Source organism: Metopolophium dirhodum, chromosome 3 (assembly GCF_019925205.1).
Source record: "Metopolophium dirhodum isolate CAU chromosome 3, ASM1992520v1, whole genome shotgun sequence".
Classification (NCBI taxonomy): Eukaryota; Metazoa; Arthropoda; class Insecta; order Hemiptera; family Aphididae; genus Metopolophium; species Metopolophium dirhodum.
Window position 1 is genome coordinate 24,844,563 of NC_083562.1, and position 16,793 is coordinate 24,861,355.

A 16,793-nucleotide genomic window follows, 5' to 3' on the forward strand; every position below is an offset into this window, starting at 1 on the left:
AAGCACACCGTAATAACGCGACTCGAAGGGGCTGTCGGCTGCGCAGCAGTGAGTAACTACACCAATTAAACAAACACAATATATTTTAATTTCATAGTTAAATACAAATATACAATATTATACATACAATAACTTGTACAATATACGTGTATAATATACCCACGAATCACGATACTTTCATATATATACACAATACACACATATGGGTACATTTACGTATACTTGATGCCCCCAGGTGAACTTTCTCCCAGACTTATATACTACATACTCACATATGTATTATATACCTGTAATCTGTACATACGCATTTGCATTGTATACGTTATAAAGCAAACGGTGTGTTTACAACTAGTTATGATAAATATAATATAGATATAGGTAGGTATATATTGTGTTGGAAGAAAAACGTTTTGTTGTAGCCTCGTAGGTACCAATTCGTTATAATAATTATTATATTAATGAATCCGGATAATTTGACCGGTATAATATTATTAATATTATAACATTGGAAATAATATACCTACCTTATATCGTTTTACGAATAGGCACAAAATGTATAATATATTAACCATGTAAGTATTATGTATATCGTATATGAAATAGCTGTTATTATATTGTATTGTGACTATACTGTGAGCTAGGAATAGAAATCCTCAACTTCAATAATTACCATGATTTATTATCATAAGTTAACTAATCGATGAGAAAAATTCAATGAACGATTGATATTTTTTTTAAATTGTGAATAAATATTTATTTATTTTGTTTAATGTATAACCGTACAATATTATATAATGTTCAATACATTATTTAGTATCACCTAATTGTTTGGTTAAACAAATTTAATACTTTTACATTTTTACTATAGTAGGTTTATTAGCTAGCTATTGACTGTAAAGTATTATAAACATGTATACGTCAATAAGTTTATTTAAAATATTAAAATTGGTGATTCATTCAATTTTTTTTAAATAATCGTATACATTATAGAATAGTTATTATAATATTAAATCATAATCTATTGTTATTATATTATTATATCATATATTATGTCAATACCGAAGTATAAAAAATGGTGGAATAAAAAAACAAAGTCTTTGTGATTAATATATTTTAAATTTCAACAATAAAAACAGAGGATCAGTGGTGCCCAACCCTATTACTAGGTGTAGCGGTCGCTACACATTGAAAATAAGGGGTGGGTAGGTAAAATAACATAAAATAATTAACTTGAAATATGTTCATTATTAATCACAGATTATATTGGTTGATACCTTAATATTTACTAATATTGTCAATTAAAATATGATAATATGTAAAAATAATAAAATTTTGAGTTTGTAAGGGGGTGGGTGGGTGGGTGAAATTATTTCTTGTTACACCTGAAAAATATATCTTGGGCGCCACTGCAGAGGATAATCAGTGGAACAGTGAAAATCATATATACTTGGAATGGCTACCAGCATCAGCTAATATTTTAACACCAGCCCTACACAAGAGAGAAGATCTGGTACTTAGAACCAAACAAAGCCGGAATGTTGCAATTTTAATTATTATATCAAATGTTGGGTAGTACACTGAACCTCGGGTTTAAATCAAGAAAACCCTCTGGACTCTGGAGTACAGCAAAGAAATTGGAAATATCAAACGTTGATGGCACGAAGGAATGGTGTAAAAATTAGACAACAACGGTTACAGGTCACATCCCCGTTATACATTTCCCTGTCAGACATTTCCCCGTTACCGTTTCCCCGTCCGATATTTCACCGTCAAGTTATTTTCCCCGTTTGATATTTCCCCGTAAAAAATAAAATAAAATTTTTTTTTAATTCCACAGGTATAAAAATAATAATGTTGTTTAATAATAATAATTATAAAAAATATGTATATAAAAATGTTAATGTTTTAATAATAAAAATGTTCCCATAATATTGTTTAATAATAATAATTATACAAAATATGTATATAAAAATGTACCAATGAAGAAATGCATGTGGTGAATACCAATACAATAATTGGACAATAATTGCAGGACATTAGCTTATTACGGCAATCGCCAATCTGTGAAATATAACTATATATTTAGTATCTCTGTATCTTGTTACTGATAGCTTATTAATATTTTAATTTTTAGTTTTGGCATTTTAACTTTTATCTGTTATATTATTTTTTACTTATATGTTACCATTTATATTTATTAATGTCGATTCGAATAATACCCATACGAAATAAATAAATAAATTACAAGGAAATTTAAAGAAATATTGTTATTTTTCGCTTAGATCCAATTTTGAAAAAAATTTCTAATTTAAAATATCCATAACAAATAATGTTGAATAACAACTAAAAATATACTAGACCGATTTTGACAAAAAAGCAAAACGGAAAAGATAGATCATAGATAGTCAGCCTATATACTTAACCTTCTATGTTGGTGGATAGGCAATATAACACTCGTTCAAACATAACATCTTGCACGGCGAAAAGGATGGATTTTATTAATTTGATGAAATATAAATAATATTATTTAAAATATTGTGATATTAAGAAAAACAAACTAAATAAAAAATAATAAATAAGTATACTGACTTTCAACCATCGTTGTACGTGCTAAGTATTTATATTTGTTGTATTAATTATAAAACTTATTTTGTGTTTATGGAAATAAAGAAAATCGTTACATAAATATTTTATAATTCAAAATATAACTATAGCAGTATAGCATATAGGTATAATAAACTGACAAATTTCAATCTAATGATATACCTATACATAATTTCACTATAAATTACTTTTTTCCAAATCCAAAATGTATTACCAATTTTTTTCGTAATATGTTTTAGATAAGGACGAGTTGTTTTCACACAGAATAACGCAGTAATTTTCAAACAATTTTTTCGAGCAAGAAAATATTATTATACTTGGCAGGATTTTGCATCAGCTGTTTAAATCCATATGACCATATATTATATAAGAGTGTTGAAATAGATATGATGTTTAATGTACCTACGTCGTGTGTTAGGTATATTATAAATTATAATGCGTGCTATGTGATATGTGCATATATAAGAACATTAACAAGAAACGAAAAAAAAGATATCCCGACCGATAAAATATTGCCGGGAACAATTAGGTTCAGTGGCGGATTCAAGGGAGGGGGCGAAGGGTGGTTCATCCCCCCTTGGGCTGTCTTTTAAACGTTATTTTTTATTATAATATTAATATTTGGCTAAACAAAAAGGTAATTTAATTTTTGAAAATTCGTAGGTAAGATGTATATAGTACCTACTGGTTACTTCAGTCTAATTTTCTTGATAACAAATATTATTTATACATAAATCCGTATTATCGATACACTTATACGCAGTGGTGCCACATCCTACAGTACACAAAACAAAATAAACTACGCAAAAATACGAAAATTACGATCAGCGCACGATGTATCTAATATTATAATCGAAACAGAAAATAATATTTCTAAAACTCCTCAAACCCTGAGATTACCTGTGAAAAAATGTTGAGGATCGATCGTTTCACCTCACGAACAAAAAATAAATAAACTATAGCTTGTGATGTCCGTTTATTTGTATATTGCTTCCGTGCCCTACGCCCCTACATTCCACAAACGTCGTGAAAAATTCGTCGAATTTTCCATTCAAATAAAATTATAAACATAAATGAAACACTGCACTATTATAGAATAAATTGGAAAATTTCGATTTCTAAAATTTTTTATATTTTTACCTCGGGTACTTGAGTACTCTTTGGATTCTTGAAGGTTTTCGTCGTAAACATAGAGTAATACTCTATGGTCGTAAATCAACTATTTATGGTTGGTACGGTCGCACGATAGTCGGTAAATTAATTATTATAATATTATTATCATGTTCGAAACGATGGAAAATCAAAATCGAACGAATTACGAGATCCGTCGGTGGGTGGGGAGGGGGGGGGGGCGTAGGATATTATTTTGGATGTGCGCTCTGTCGGTACGCGCCGTCGTCGCCACCGTCTTCAGTCTTTGGTGTGTCGGCGTCCGCAGAGTAGGAGAACACGCGCGTATCACACGTCCCGTGTTCCCGGTACCACGGCGAACAGCCCGCCAGTTTTTACTCGTGTGTTGCATCGCGCGCCAAAATTAAATATTATATTATTAAAATAATAATCGAGCGTTTAATTATAAACCGTAACCGCGTGCGCCGTGTGATCATCACCGTCGTCATATTTATAATTTTTTATTATTATCATAAATAATATTGTTAAAACGCGTTTTCTCTCGAGGTGTCCGCGATCGTATTTCGAGCCCGGTGAAATTTTTTTTAATCGTTATTCACCCTCGTCGGACGGCAGTACGCTCGCCCATATTTATAAACGTGAAAAGTGTAAGCCCGACGTCTCGTCTAGTCCACGACGGTCGTTCTCCTCCGACACAATTTGCAGAGTAAGTCATCACAATAATATTATATAGATAGGTACATTCCGATATAATTGATTCTGTTCGATTTTATTTACGCTAATTTTCGTCAAAACCATAATAATAATACAATGACTGACATCTTTTTTTGTATCTATGTGGCTAAATTCCTAAATCTACACGTAGTTCAAGCTCTCTAAGGGCTTATTGGATTTTCTTAGATCAATACAATACAGGGTTTCAAATCTATATTCATGGATTTATGAAAAAAAAATATATTAAGGTTGACACGTGCGTATTGTAGGTATGTTTAATAGTTAATAGGTACTAAAAACCTTTATTATGGTAGGTACCTAATTCTTTTTAAATATATACCCACTTTTATTATTTTTTAACAAACTCATAATATATGTATAATATACGTAAATTAAAAAAAATAGTTAGGTAAGACATAATGAAAATATATATATTAGCATATTATCATGGATTATAATATATAGAACTTCTAATCAGTTCGTATGTAAGTAACTTTCATCTAGATAAATAAATTTATAAAATATAAATCAAATATTATTTCGTGTTCTTAAAATATTTGCAATATATTTTTGTATCGTCTACAATACAAATTCTGAAAACGGCTATTTGTAAATTTAAAGTAGGTACTATAATTAAATGTTTACACAGATAGTCTTCGTAAATGTACACCTATATGGCTATATATATCAAACAAACATGGATAATGTGTATTTACATAATAAAGAATAATAAAAATAAACAATTAAGAAGATACAAAAAAAATTGCCACCTATGTATACAATTCGAGTAAAAAGTTTAGAATTAAGTATGTACTATGTAACAACGTCCGTATACGTTATTTGACATATTCGTTTTTGCATTCTTTATGTATTTTTATTAATTAAGAGTTTGTTGCGTGGATATTACCCAAATATCAAACAAAATATCATACCCAAAAATATATTATATCGTAATTTACTCAAGAAAAAGTTTGTCGGCATAAAAATTCCCGTGGGCGGTTTCTTTTAATTTATATGGGTTATTCATCATCCGTCAAACGAAATCTTGGATTCCATGTACCTGTAACAACCTTGCACTTCATCGTGCTCCGTCACGGGATGAAGTCATTTTCTCGGAGTCGATTATTGTGTGTAGGTACGCCGCGACAGCCGCCTTAATCACAAACAGTATTACGACAGGACGTTTTTAGTTGATATTCTAATCATTGGTCGAAAAATTATATTTAGAGATGTATATTATATTGTATACTATAATGGTGTACTTAAGTCTTCGGGACCGAAAACCGAATGTATAAATATTATTTATTATATTAGACAACTGGTAACTACTTATACATATTTTACATACACAACTACATACCTACATGCATAACTACATAAGTATTATTTAGGTACGTATTTAAAACTAATAATAGGTAATCCATTTTTTTTCACATCACGTAGGATACGAACCGTGTGCACAATTTACAAATGACGAATTAAAAGACTTTTCCACGCCTCGATAGTGCTCATTAAAGCATATTATTGATATTAAAATATACTCGTCGTAAACATCGCAGATGATGATCGACCCCTGGTGGCGATCGGAATTGATTTAAATATAATAAATACTAGTATAATAATATAGATAATAGGTACGTTATCGCCGTTATTATAATATAATATAATAGTCATTACTCATAAGTCATAAGTCAAACGGAAGACTACGTGAGCGGAAGTGTGTAGTCGTATACTATATATACACGTACAATTATAAAGCTGACCGATTTTTTTCAGGAAGTTACCCCACGCCCGGCACACGCATTTCCTATTTTCTTGTGCAGCCGACAGCCTTTTTATTTTTTTACAATTTCGTATCTTGACCATAAACTTAGTTTAAGCTTCGTAAATCGCGTAAGTACCTAATTAAAATCTGTTTTTGGTAATATTCCATTTTTTTGTAAATACCTTCGCAAATTATTATTAAATTTGTAGTTTTTCATTTGAATTTTCGAACAAACTGATAAGTTTTACGTTTTTTGTATGTAATGTACTATTATTCAGTTTTGGATTGGTCAATAATTTAAGATTACGCCATATGAATTATTATTTTTTTTTTAAAACTACGTATTTTAGACTTTTAAAGTATTGTATTTCATATATGATCTATTTAACTTTGAAATATTAAATAGTCTTAATTCGTTTTTTATACAAATTATTTACAAATCATATTTTCTGAATGACTGTACTATTTAAATACCAGTTTTAATGTTTTTCTGTCAGTTGGTTAGTCAGCTTTGCCATAAAATTGATGCGTGAATAGATCATTGGTATAAATAGGTTAGGTTTGTGTGCACTCCTACGTTACTGTGACTAATTCTTAACTGTAGAGTAGGACGAGTAGGTACTGATTTGATGTTATACATTTATGTATATTTTCAATAAATATTAATATTCATACACTTTTAATTTAATTATATTATCAAGTCAAATTAATTATTTAAATGAGAAGATCTTTAAAAAATTTATTTTTTAATTAAAACTTATTTGTACTTAGTTACACATAATGATTTTTTTAGTAAGAAAACACGTGGATACCAACTTACTACTGATAGAAGTATAAAAATAATAATCAAATTTTGTTAAAATAAAATATTTATAACTTCATGGAAGGGCATTAAAGTTTATGTAAATTTATCTTTACCTCGTACAGTCATACATAATAATTTAATGATGACAATTCTAGTGTTTGCTAGGTAATAATGCGAGTATATAAAAAAAAAATTCAATACACATTACTATAAAATTATTTATTAATCGTCGATAAAATTGAAATGGATATAAGATATGGACAAATTTAAATATTTTATATCATATATAAAAGATATTATCTGATATAATATATGGATATATTTCACGTTCTCTTTTAATTGATAAATAGCTGCATGCACTGAACATCAGCCCATCATTCGTTTTATAAAAAATCTACGAACGGTACAGCAACATGTAATTCTTAAAAACATGAATAATTTTTAAAAATTAAACATTTAATAGGTACCTCTATCTGGATAAATTTACTATTTATATTAATTATACAGTATAGACGTCCTATAAAAAGTATTATTTTGTAATTATTTATTATTATAATAAATACATAACAAGATACTTGTTGAGCGTAGTTATGTACCAACTACCTATGAATAATAAGGAATTCAAACGTATAAATGTATAATGTATGTAATATTATGTTCATAATATAATTATCTGGCTACTTACAATTTTTTATTTCAAAATAACTTTGATCTACTTCAGTTAGTTAAAATGTTCTAAACATTCTTGAACTATTAACAAACAAAAAGATGATTTACGTTCAGAAAACTTGTAAACATTACACAGCCGTATTCTAGTATAGATGGGTACTAGGTACTAAATAATTGTATAGTATAAATGCAGTGTCACATATATAATATATAAGCACAACATACATAGATATTGAGTGTGGAGAAATACCCGACCTCGCGCTTCGCATCCCCGCCGCATGTGCACCGTGTAGGTCTACCGATCGGGGACCGGGGGTAATATTGTGTTGGTCACGATTAGGTCAAATGTTAAGTATGGAGCTTCTTATCGAGTACATCACCCGCTTAGGGTCGGTCGGATATAGATACTGCAGGCACCTCAAAAATCTCAAATTGATTTATCGTCACTTGTAGTATGACCACCAACGGCCGGCATGCTCGAGTAATTCAATCCATGGTTGAGAAAATAGTTATGATGATAACCGAATAGAATATTGCCACTGAAAATACAAAATACCACCGTTTGGTCAATTGTTTCTTAAGTATATACAACATCCATGCTCTCTCTGATTTACTGATATACCGAGGTACACGGTCAACACGAGATTATACCTAACATGACTAAAATATACACTGTTATTATTGCTATTATAGCTTAAGATATAAAAATAAACGTTATATTGTTATTATACAACATTACGTTTATGATTGTTGATGACTGATAAAAATAAAGTGAAGATGCATTTAATAACTCCCACGTTTTTGGTCCAACGTTTTTCTTAGACGGTTTATGACGTTAGCCGATAGATAATGTATTATTTCAATCGAATAAAAACGTTATGTAGTCTTACCTACATTAGTATTTTTGTAGACTAAAATGTTTTTATTTTAATCGTAGTCCTTAAACTTTTAGCTGGTATAGAGTAGGTACATAACTACTTTTTTTTTATAATATATTGTTATATAGTATATAATATCTAGAATTGTCCCTAATCGCTTTATATTTTACGCACAAAAGTTAAACGCTGTTCTATTTGATTGTGTAATATTCTGAACCATTATATTGGTATTAGTTTATATAATAAATAACAATAATAATTCAATGACGATTGAGTTCTGGCGTCTAAAAGAATTTGATGTCTACGAAAAAATGAACGCATTGCACACCCAACTGGGCGCACACATGTCAACAGCTGTAGCATCACACCTGTCTCGTTTTTGAATTTAATTTCAATAATAGATTATTCATTCAAATATTCAATAATAATAATGATTATATGACTGGCGTATTAACTATATTATTATTTATTTCATAACGATATTTTCTTTATATGATATTTTTCTTCATGGGATACATTTCCAACTGTCAAGGTTTCATAAAATCAAGTGAACTGTATGCATATTGCATATGTATTAATTCTCAATCGTTAACATTGATCATAACGTCTAGATTTAGTATTTTTCATAGGGTTCTAGTTGATGTATTCCAAGATTTCGTCCGTGGACAGGTTGAGTCACGTTTTAAATTTAGATTTTTGCGAAATGGACGTATGCCAAACGGAGTAGTGCTTGGCCAAAATTACCAAACCGCACAAATAATCATGAATGAAATATAAGCCTATCCGGTAGGAGTCATGTTTATATCTTGAAATGTCAATTGAACAAGAAGCCCTATGTAGACATGTATAGTTGATAACAAATGTTTAAGAGTCGTTGTGCTGGAAATCTCATGTTCTCGGCAAAACAAATGGCCTTGAGGGCTTGAGAAAAAGTGTTCATACAGAATATAAAGTATAAAGTAATAAGCGAATAAATTAAAAACGACATAGTATTATTATTAAATTACAATTGGAATACCTATAATAAAGATTTTAAGAATATGTGGTATACATTTTTATACCTGTAGACACATAATATGAAAATTAAAACATTTTAATATCTTCTTAATAGTACGAATTGTAATGTGCTTATAGATTTCAATTCAACTTTGTAATTTGTAAAAAAAAAAATGAGCACTAGAACTAAAAATTTATATTGAATGAATATAATATCCCATACACGACGTTAGACATATTTTTGTAATTGGATGTGTGGGAAGTACACCTACAGTGGAGTATGTTCGATGTAGAGTTATTATAACAAAGATAAAATATAGCCCGATCCAAAGACAAAAAGCCCACTTTAGAATATAAATGGTTAGAATTTAGGTGTATTAATTTGTATTGCACATTATAATATTCTTTAATATAACATGTATTTATGTCTAATATATCGTTGAATAAGTGAATAAGTTCAATGTGCACCTATATCCGTAATTTTAAATTAGTGAATCACAGGTGGTTTGTGGGGACTCGTACTATATGTCTATATATTTGTACAAATTGTACTTATGTATGGAATATTATTTTAAATTTTAATCGTTATTGTTAGTAAATAGTGGCCAATCGATGTCTTGTTAGCTATTGTAGTTATGGTATATATCTTATAGACCTATAGTTTAAAAGAAGACTAAAACAACAAAGGTGAAACTTTAAAGAAAGTGATCGATTTAGCAAAATTGTGATGGGGTATGTACGTAATGAATTCTGCGTAAGGCGTACATTTGATTTATTATAATATGCTCGTGGCGAGACTATACAAAGATTGTAAATAATTTACCTTATAACAATAGTCAATAGTACTTATATAGTTATATCTACCAATGTGTTTGTGTATATAATATATACATAGCTGGTGTATAAATAAAACGTATGATAATCTAACAACTCGCGCGATATTGCAATAAGCAATAAAATAATGCGTTATCCGTTGTAAATCTCAATCCGGATAGTCGTCTATCGATTCGCGTGAACTTATAATATGCAAACGCGAAACCGGAGTGGCCGTCTATTTTTTCAGAATATAAATAATATACAATAATATAATGTATAATATTATGTAGTCGGAGTTCAGGGCATTCGCCACTCGCGCTGCGGCTTGTCACGCACCGTCGTCCTAGTCGTCGTATTACCCGTTATACCTAGGTACCCGACGTCGCAGATCACAACCGTACCTATACCGGCTATAGATACCAACACGGTATTTCATTATTATTATTATTATTTTTATTATTTATCATTATTGTTGTTATTATTATGCACGGCTCGGTCGACGTTCGCGCAGCAGCCCCTGCAATCGTCGGCGGGCATCCTTGGTGTGCGGGGGGGGGGGGGGGGGGTAAAGGCGGCGAAGGCTGTAGCCGCAGCAGCAGCAGCCAACACACGGATAGCCGATAGACAGAGATAGCTCGATAACGATCGCTGTACATGGCCCGTGGGAATGAAACGCTCACTTCTTCGGTAAATATGGAAATATTGTGCACCGCTGCCTTACACACGTTTTCGCGAGATGCCTAACGGATATAATTTTTCTCGATCGACTGCCGGCGATCTCTGTCACGTAAAACGTGTTTTACAAGCCACATATATATAATATTAATATAATATAATATCCTCATCTTCCTTTGCACGGCCGCGGTTGTCGCGCACGCGCGTCGGTCGGTGGTTTTGTTTTTGTAATGAGCTCTGTTCGTATAATAATAGTATTATAATATTATCATAAGGATAAATATGTTTATACTATACATTATACTTACACATTATAATATCGTCGGCGTATGCGTTATTTGATATCCATTAAAATATGCATCATAATATTTTATATTAGGTGCATTATAAAATAGGTACCTATATGTGGAGATAATATGACCACAGTGGTGGATTAAAGAGTTTCTCACGGGGGGGGGGGGGGGGGGGGTAAGGTTTGTTACGTGCATGTATGTAATGTATATGCAATATATTATTGAAGGTTTTCAATTTTTTTTATAAAACAGAATTCAATTTCTTTGATGAACGTAGTTTTTATTTTGTTTTACCCACCGGGGGGGAAATGACCCCCATAAACCCCATACCACATGCCACCTACCCCTAGATCCGTCACTGTATGACGTACACATCAATGCATGTTGATCCATACATGGGATATTATTGTAATATAATTTATAAAGATGTAATTTTTATCTGAACTGTCATAACAAGTCATTTCCTGCAGCATAAATTATATAGGTATAGAAATATAGAATAATATAAATAGATATTTTATTATTATTACGATGACGTATGAGTTTGTGTGGTTTTCGACCACTAGACTAATCTACAGCATAATATATGTTGTTATTATACATATTTTATTGACTGATGGATGTATACATTTGAAGTATTCAGAAATTCGACGTATAGGATATATATTATGTTTATACCTATAGGACATAGGTATGACGACGATGATTCGTATCGTTATACATCGTTGTGTTGAGGGTTTAACACCATAATCCCAATAATTAAGTTTTACGAAGGTATGTTTTGACACACCGTCAAACCGTGATTATGTTAGGTTCAAACGTTCAGTTGTGTAAAACGGGGGAAAATATTTGTTATTTTGATTTCGATGTTTAATTAAAATAGTCAAGAAACGAATTATGATTAATTGTCTCGAACAATCGTATTTATTAAATATATTTTATTCCCCCTATTTAATATACAAAGCTAATATATAAGCTATAGATGCAATTATCCGTTTATGTTTTTAATCTGTACACATTCTCGATTCTCAAGAGTCAAGGTTATCGTTTATTACTATCTATTGCAATATCCTCACCTAAATGCATCGAATGCATATTTATTAATCGATTGGAAATTATAAGTTTCCTGTCGTTCTCATTACACTATCACGTTTAACTATTACATAATACCTATATAGGTATTGTGTATGACGCTATAATCATATTTGCAAGGCATTTTCGATGATAATTATTTTTCTTTTATATTTTTAATCAGAAAGCAACATATTTTTTTCTTTGTGTCGGTAAATTAAAATTATCTTCTATAACAAAGTTATTACAATTAATGCGTAAAATACTATCAATATTTGAGGTTTAATTTACATAGTTAATATAAAGTTTCTGAGTTTACGTAATTTACGATTATCTTCGAACACTTCGAATACTAAATCACATTACTGCAACTTACAAGTGCTGAAGTGCGGAATGTAAATAATTTATGGATTAGGAGGTACCCACATAAATATATTCGATAAAAGATTAAAATTTGTTCGATAAATGTTTAAAAGCTTGTGACCGGCGCATTTTGATGTGTTCGGCGATAAATGCGAACGCTTGCAAACCAGACTAAAATCGTGAGTATCGTGTAAATCGTAGTATGCATGCGTGTCGTTTGCACACGTAGTTATATTTGTTCATCTTTAAATAACTACCATTCACACCTTATACAGAGATATACATCTTACTGTTATGCATGGACTTGCAACAATACTACGTTATAATAATAAATATGTATATATATTAAACGTGTATTTTTTAATCTTAATTTATCGTTTTTTTTTACAATTGTTTTCAGGGTTCAAATGACAGACGCGTGTATATTATGACCACGAGAAGGGCATAGCAAATCGAGATGACTCCGCCGTCATCACGTCCCTTATCCACTCTACTGTTGACTGCATTGTGCTGCAGCACAGTGTTTGGCTTCAATGTGGACGTTAAAAATTGCATCAGACATCGGGGGCCCGAAGGGTCTATGTTCGGGTTCAGTGTAGCCCAACACAAAGAGCGCGGTCGGTCATGGTAAGTTATTATTTTCAAATTTAATTCGACTTCTAAATAAATGTGTAGATATGACACAGTCAACAGTACACGATATTATTATGACATTTCAATATCCTAACCAAATCAAGTACATTATTCGACGTGACTAAATCATATTATCTTCTCGAATTTAATAATATACAATTGTTTTTATTCTATAATTGTATTGACATTTAAAATTAACAACTACACACATACAATAGGACGTACATTTAGTATATAGGTACTTCACATTCTATAGGGCATAAAGTGACATTTTGCTCGTGGTTTACTTATCCGAGACCTTTAATAGTCTCGACAACGTAAAAATAATAAATTCAATAAAATATTCAAATTTTTAACATTGTGCAGGATGAAATAATATATATTATAAGTTATTTTACCAACAAATTGTACGTGATGAAGTATATAAAGCTATAAAATAATATATTATAGGCGACTCATAACGTTAACAAGTTATTATTTTTATATAAGGCTTCAGAGTAGGTACATCGTACATGTGCGCGTTCCTGCGATGGTCGAGTAAACAAATATATATTATATTATTATCGTGGTCCGAGGTCCGTTGAGTATATAAGTATATAAGAATATAAATGCAATGACATTATACATATATTATATTAAAAGAACCATGGTTGTCATTTTGACATAAATATTACTGTTAACAGTGTGAACTAAAATATGATATACATATATTAATTATTAATAAATTATGTTGCTGTAAGCTATGTAGAATCCAATGAAAAAAATTAATTTGCCATTTACGGTTGATTATTTATTTATTGTTGGTAGGCTACATCTGTTATAATTTATATATTGTGTATATTCTTATCAAAATTAAATTAAAAAGCTGCGTTATTGATTATAACCCAGGGAAAATTAATTTAATTGAATACGTTGAGATTTTAAATTAATGATTTTTATTTATATGATAAACATAGTATTATATTCATAATTCGTTTTTATGAATTTTCCACACGGCTTATATTATTAAACAGTAAGTATAAAGTTGTGCACGACGATAGGGATGCCAATACGCATTTATACCACGAAAGTGTGCGGGCATTAGAAGGTCCTCAAAAATATAAACAAAAAACCATCCATATTTCTTTATTAAATATTTTAAAATTTCAAAAATATAATTTAATTGGTTGACATATGCCTACATGACTCATATAACAGTAACACAGCTTGGTCTCCCCTTAAATTCGACCCTGCAAATTCGATCTTATTAATTTTGAACTGTGATGGTTCCGTTGTTTTTAGTTAGATAGAAATAATAGAATAAAAAAGTCATCACTGTCGCCTGAAATCCCCTCAGATATATGTGGTATTGCCTATCATTAAGTCCAAACTATACGTATACGTCCGTAATTCCAACTAAGTGGCAAGCTCCATTAGTTCAGAAAACCGTTGTCATTTCAATTGACATTTGACACTATCGTATTATATATATATTGACACATTACGAATGACTTGCAATTATATAGACGCTTTTATTTTACTATTATATTATATTGTTCATTATTATGATACCCACGACACTCGTCCGTATGGAGTTTATGTAACATATAATGGCGGTTTTTATTCATTTTTTTTTTATAATATCATTGTTCAATTGTAAAGAAGCCGTTTTCAACTGTACCACTTAAATAATATTATGGATACGACTCGGAACATCTCGCCAACGTCTTTTGTTTCCGTTCTAACGTCGTCAGATGAATATTTATTATAATTGAACACACTGGACTCATGTCAATGGGCTATATTATAATGTATTTTATCATTTATGCATATTTTTGTAAAGAGGGAGTATATTATAATATACTCGTTGATATCATATACCTATACATTCATATTTACAATTGAATATTATATTTCATCAAATAAATACATGAATACGATTTACCTATGCCTAAAATACTTATTAATATATTTATATACATCAATTGTAAAATCGTTAGATTCAAAATATTTTCAGAGATAATAAATAATAATAGTATGATACAAATAAAACGAAAAATAAATACTTTTACAGCTTTTAATTTATAATATTCACGAGTTAAAAAGTATTACTATAGAATATAATATATACATTAAAATACTAATCTTAAGCCAAAAAATAGTCTGATATAAAGTTAGTCCTTATATTATGTACTATTGGGGTGATAGCCATTGACAAAATGTACTTAAAGACAAATATAAATGTAGGCGGAAATGATAGTCTCTTTTAAGAGCATTTAGATCGTATACCATAATATTTCATCAAAATGATTTTACGACTAAAATAATAAATGATAGAATATAAGTATAGCTTAATTATTTCTGAAATAAAAATAGTTTTATACTTTTATAGGTAATTTAGTTTTCTAATCAATCAACATTTTTTATTGTATCTACTATAACCTATAGCTATAGACTATAGTAATAACTGCAGATAATGTTAAATATATTTAAATTCGTAGTTCTCGGAATGTTTTTATTTGGTCATAATAGGGGTTTTTCTACCTATTATAATTTATAGTTTTTACCTCCATAAGTACCTACCATCATGATGTTGCATAACTTGAATATGTAAACTGCATGTAAATTACTATTTATTCATAAACCAAACCCTTAAGCGCATTACTTCCGTTTTAACATTATTATTTTTATTATTATTCATCATTATTGTTTTTACTATTAACAAACAGCCCTATGGTATGTATAGTATCAGCTAAACATTATGTACCAACAAGGAACACTTTAAATAATATTTTTCAACTTTTATTTGTTTAAAATTTAAATATTTTTTCTTAACTGTAAATAAAAATCTTGTCAGGATGAATGTTGACTTCGATACACAAAATACATACTACTATACTACGCGCTTAGGTTCTTACGCGTAACACAATATTGTTTCTGACCTATAAAGAAAATATTATTAGTTACAGTAATAGATAGTTTGTGTTTATTTTCAATGAAGTTTTCTAAACATAACTCGTGGTGCTAAATTATATAGCAGTATTTTAAACGTTATTTGTATAATATAGATTGGCATATATAAACCTAACAGATGGCAGGTATCATTAAATATATCAATAAAAATATTGATTTACTTCAATGTGTTACCTGATGAATGTATAAATATCAGTATAGTTAATTAGTATTATACTAAATAAAATCTAATTTGACGAATTAATTTCCTTTTTATTTTTATCATAAAACGATGTTTTTTAAAATATTAATATTAATTTTATTTAATGACAATATTTATCAAACGAATGCAATAGTTAAATACTATACATTATACAATATGCATATATGATATGTATAATATATTATATTATAAGAGAAAATGTAAAATATGATTTTATTCTTTTAAA

General features: G+C 29.6%; 2 protein-coding genes across 3 annotated transcripts in view; one reads left to right on the plus strand and one right to left on the minus strand.

The window, feature by feature from the left end:
• LOC132941682 (sodium channel protein Nach) overlaps nucleotides 1-16,793 on the minus strand; it is a 44,102-nt gene that overhangs the window by 7,054 nt on the left and 20,255 nt on the right. The window lies entirely within an intron of this gene.
• LOC132941675 (integrin alpha-PS2) overlaps nucleotides 4,019-16,793 on the plus strand; it is a 73,775-nt gene continuing 61,000 nt past the window's right edge. For both annotated transcript variants that reach the window (XM_061009818.1, XM_061009819.1), the window contains exons 1-2: nucleotides 4,019-4,441; nucleotides 13,181-13,407. In XM_061009818.1, the coding sequence (XP_060865801.1) occupies nucleotides 13,238-13,407 (170 nt within the window). In that variant the 5' untranslated portion in view covers nucleotides 4,019-4,441; nucleotides 13,181-13,237. The remainder of the gene's footprint in view (nucleotides 4,442-13,180; nucleotides 13,408-16,793) is intronic.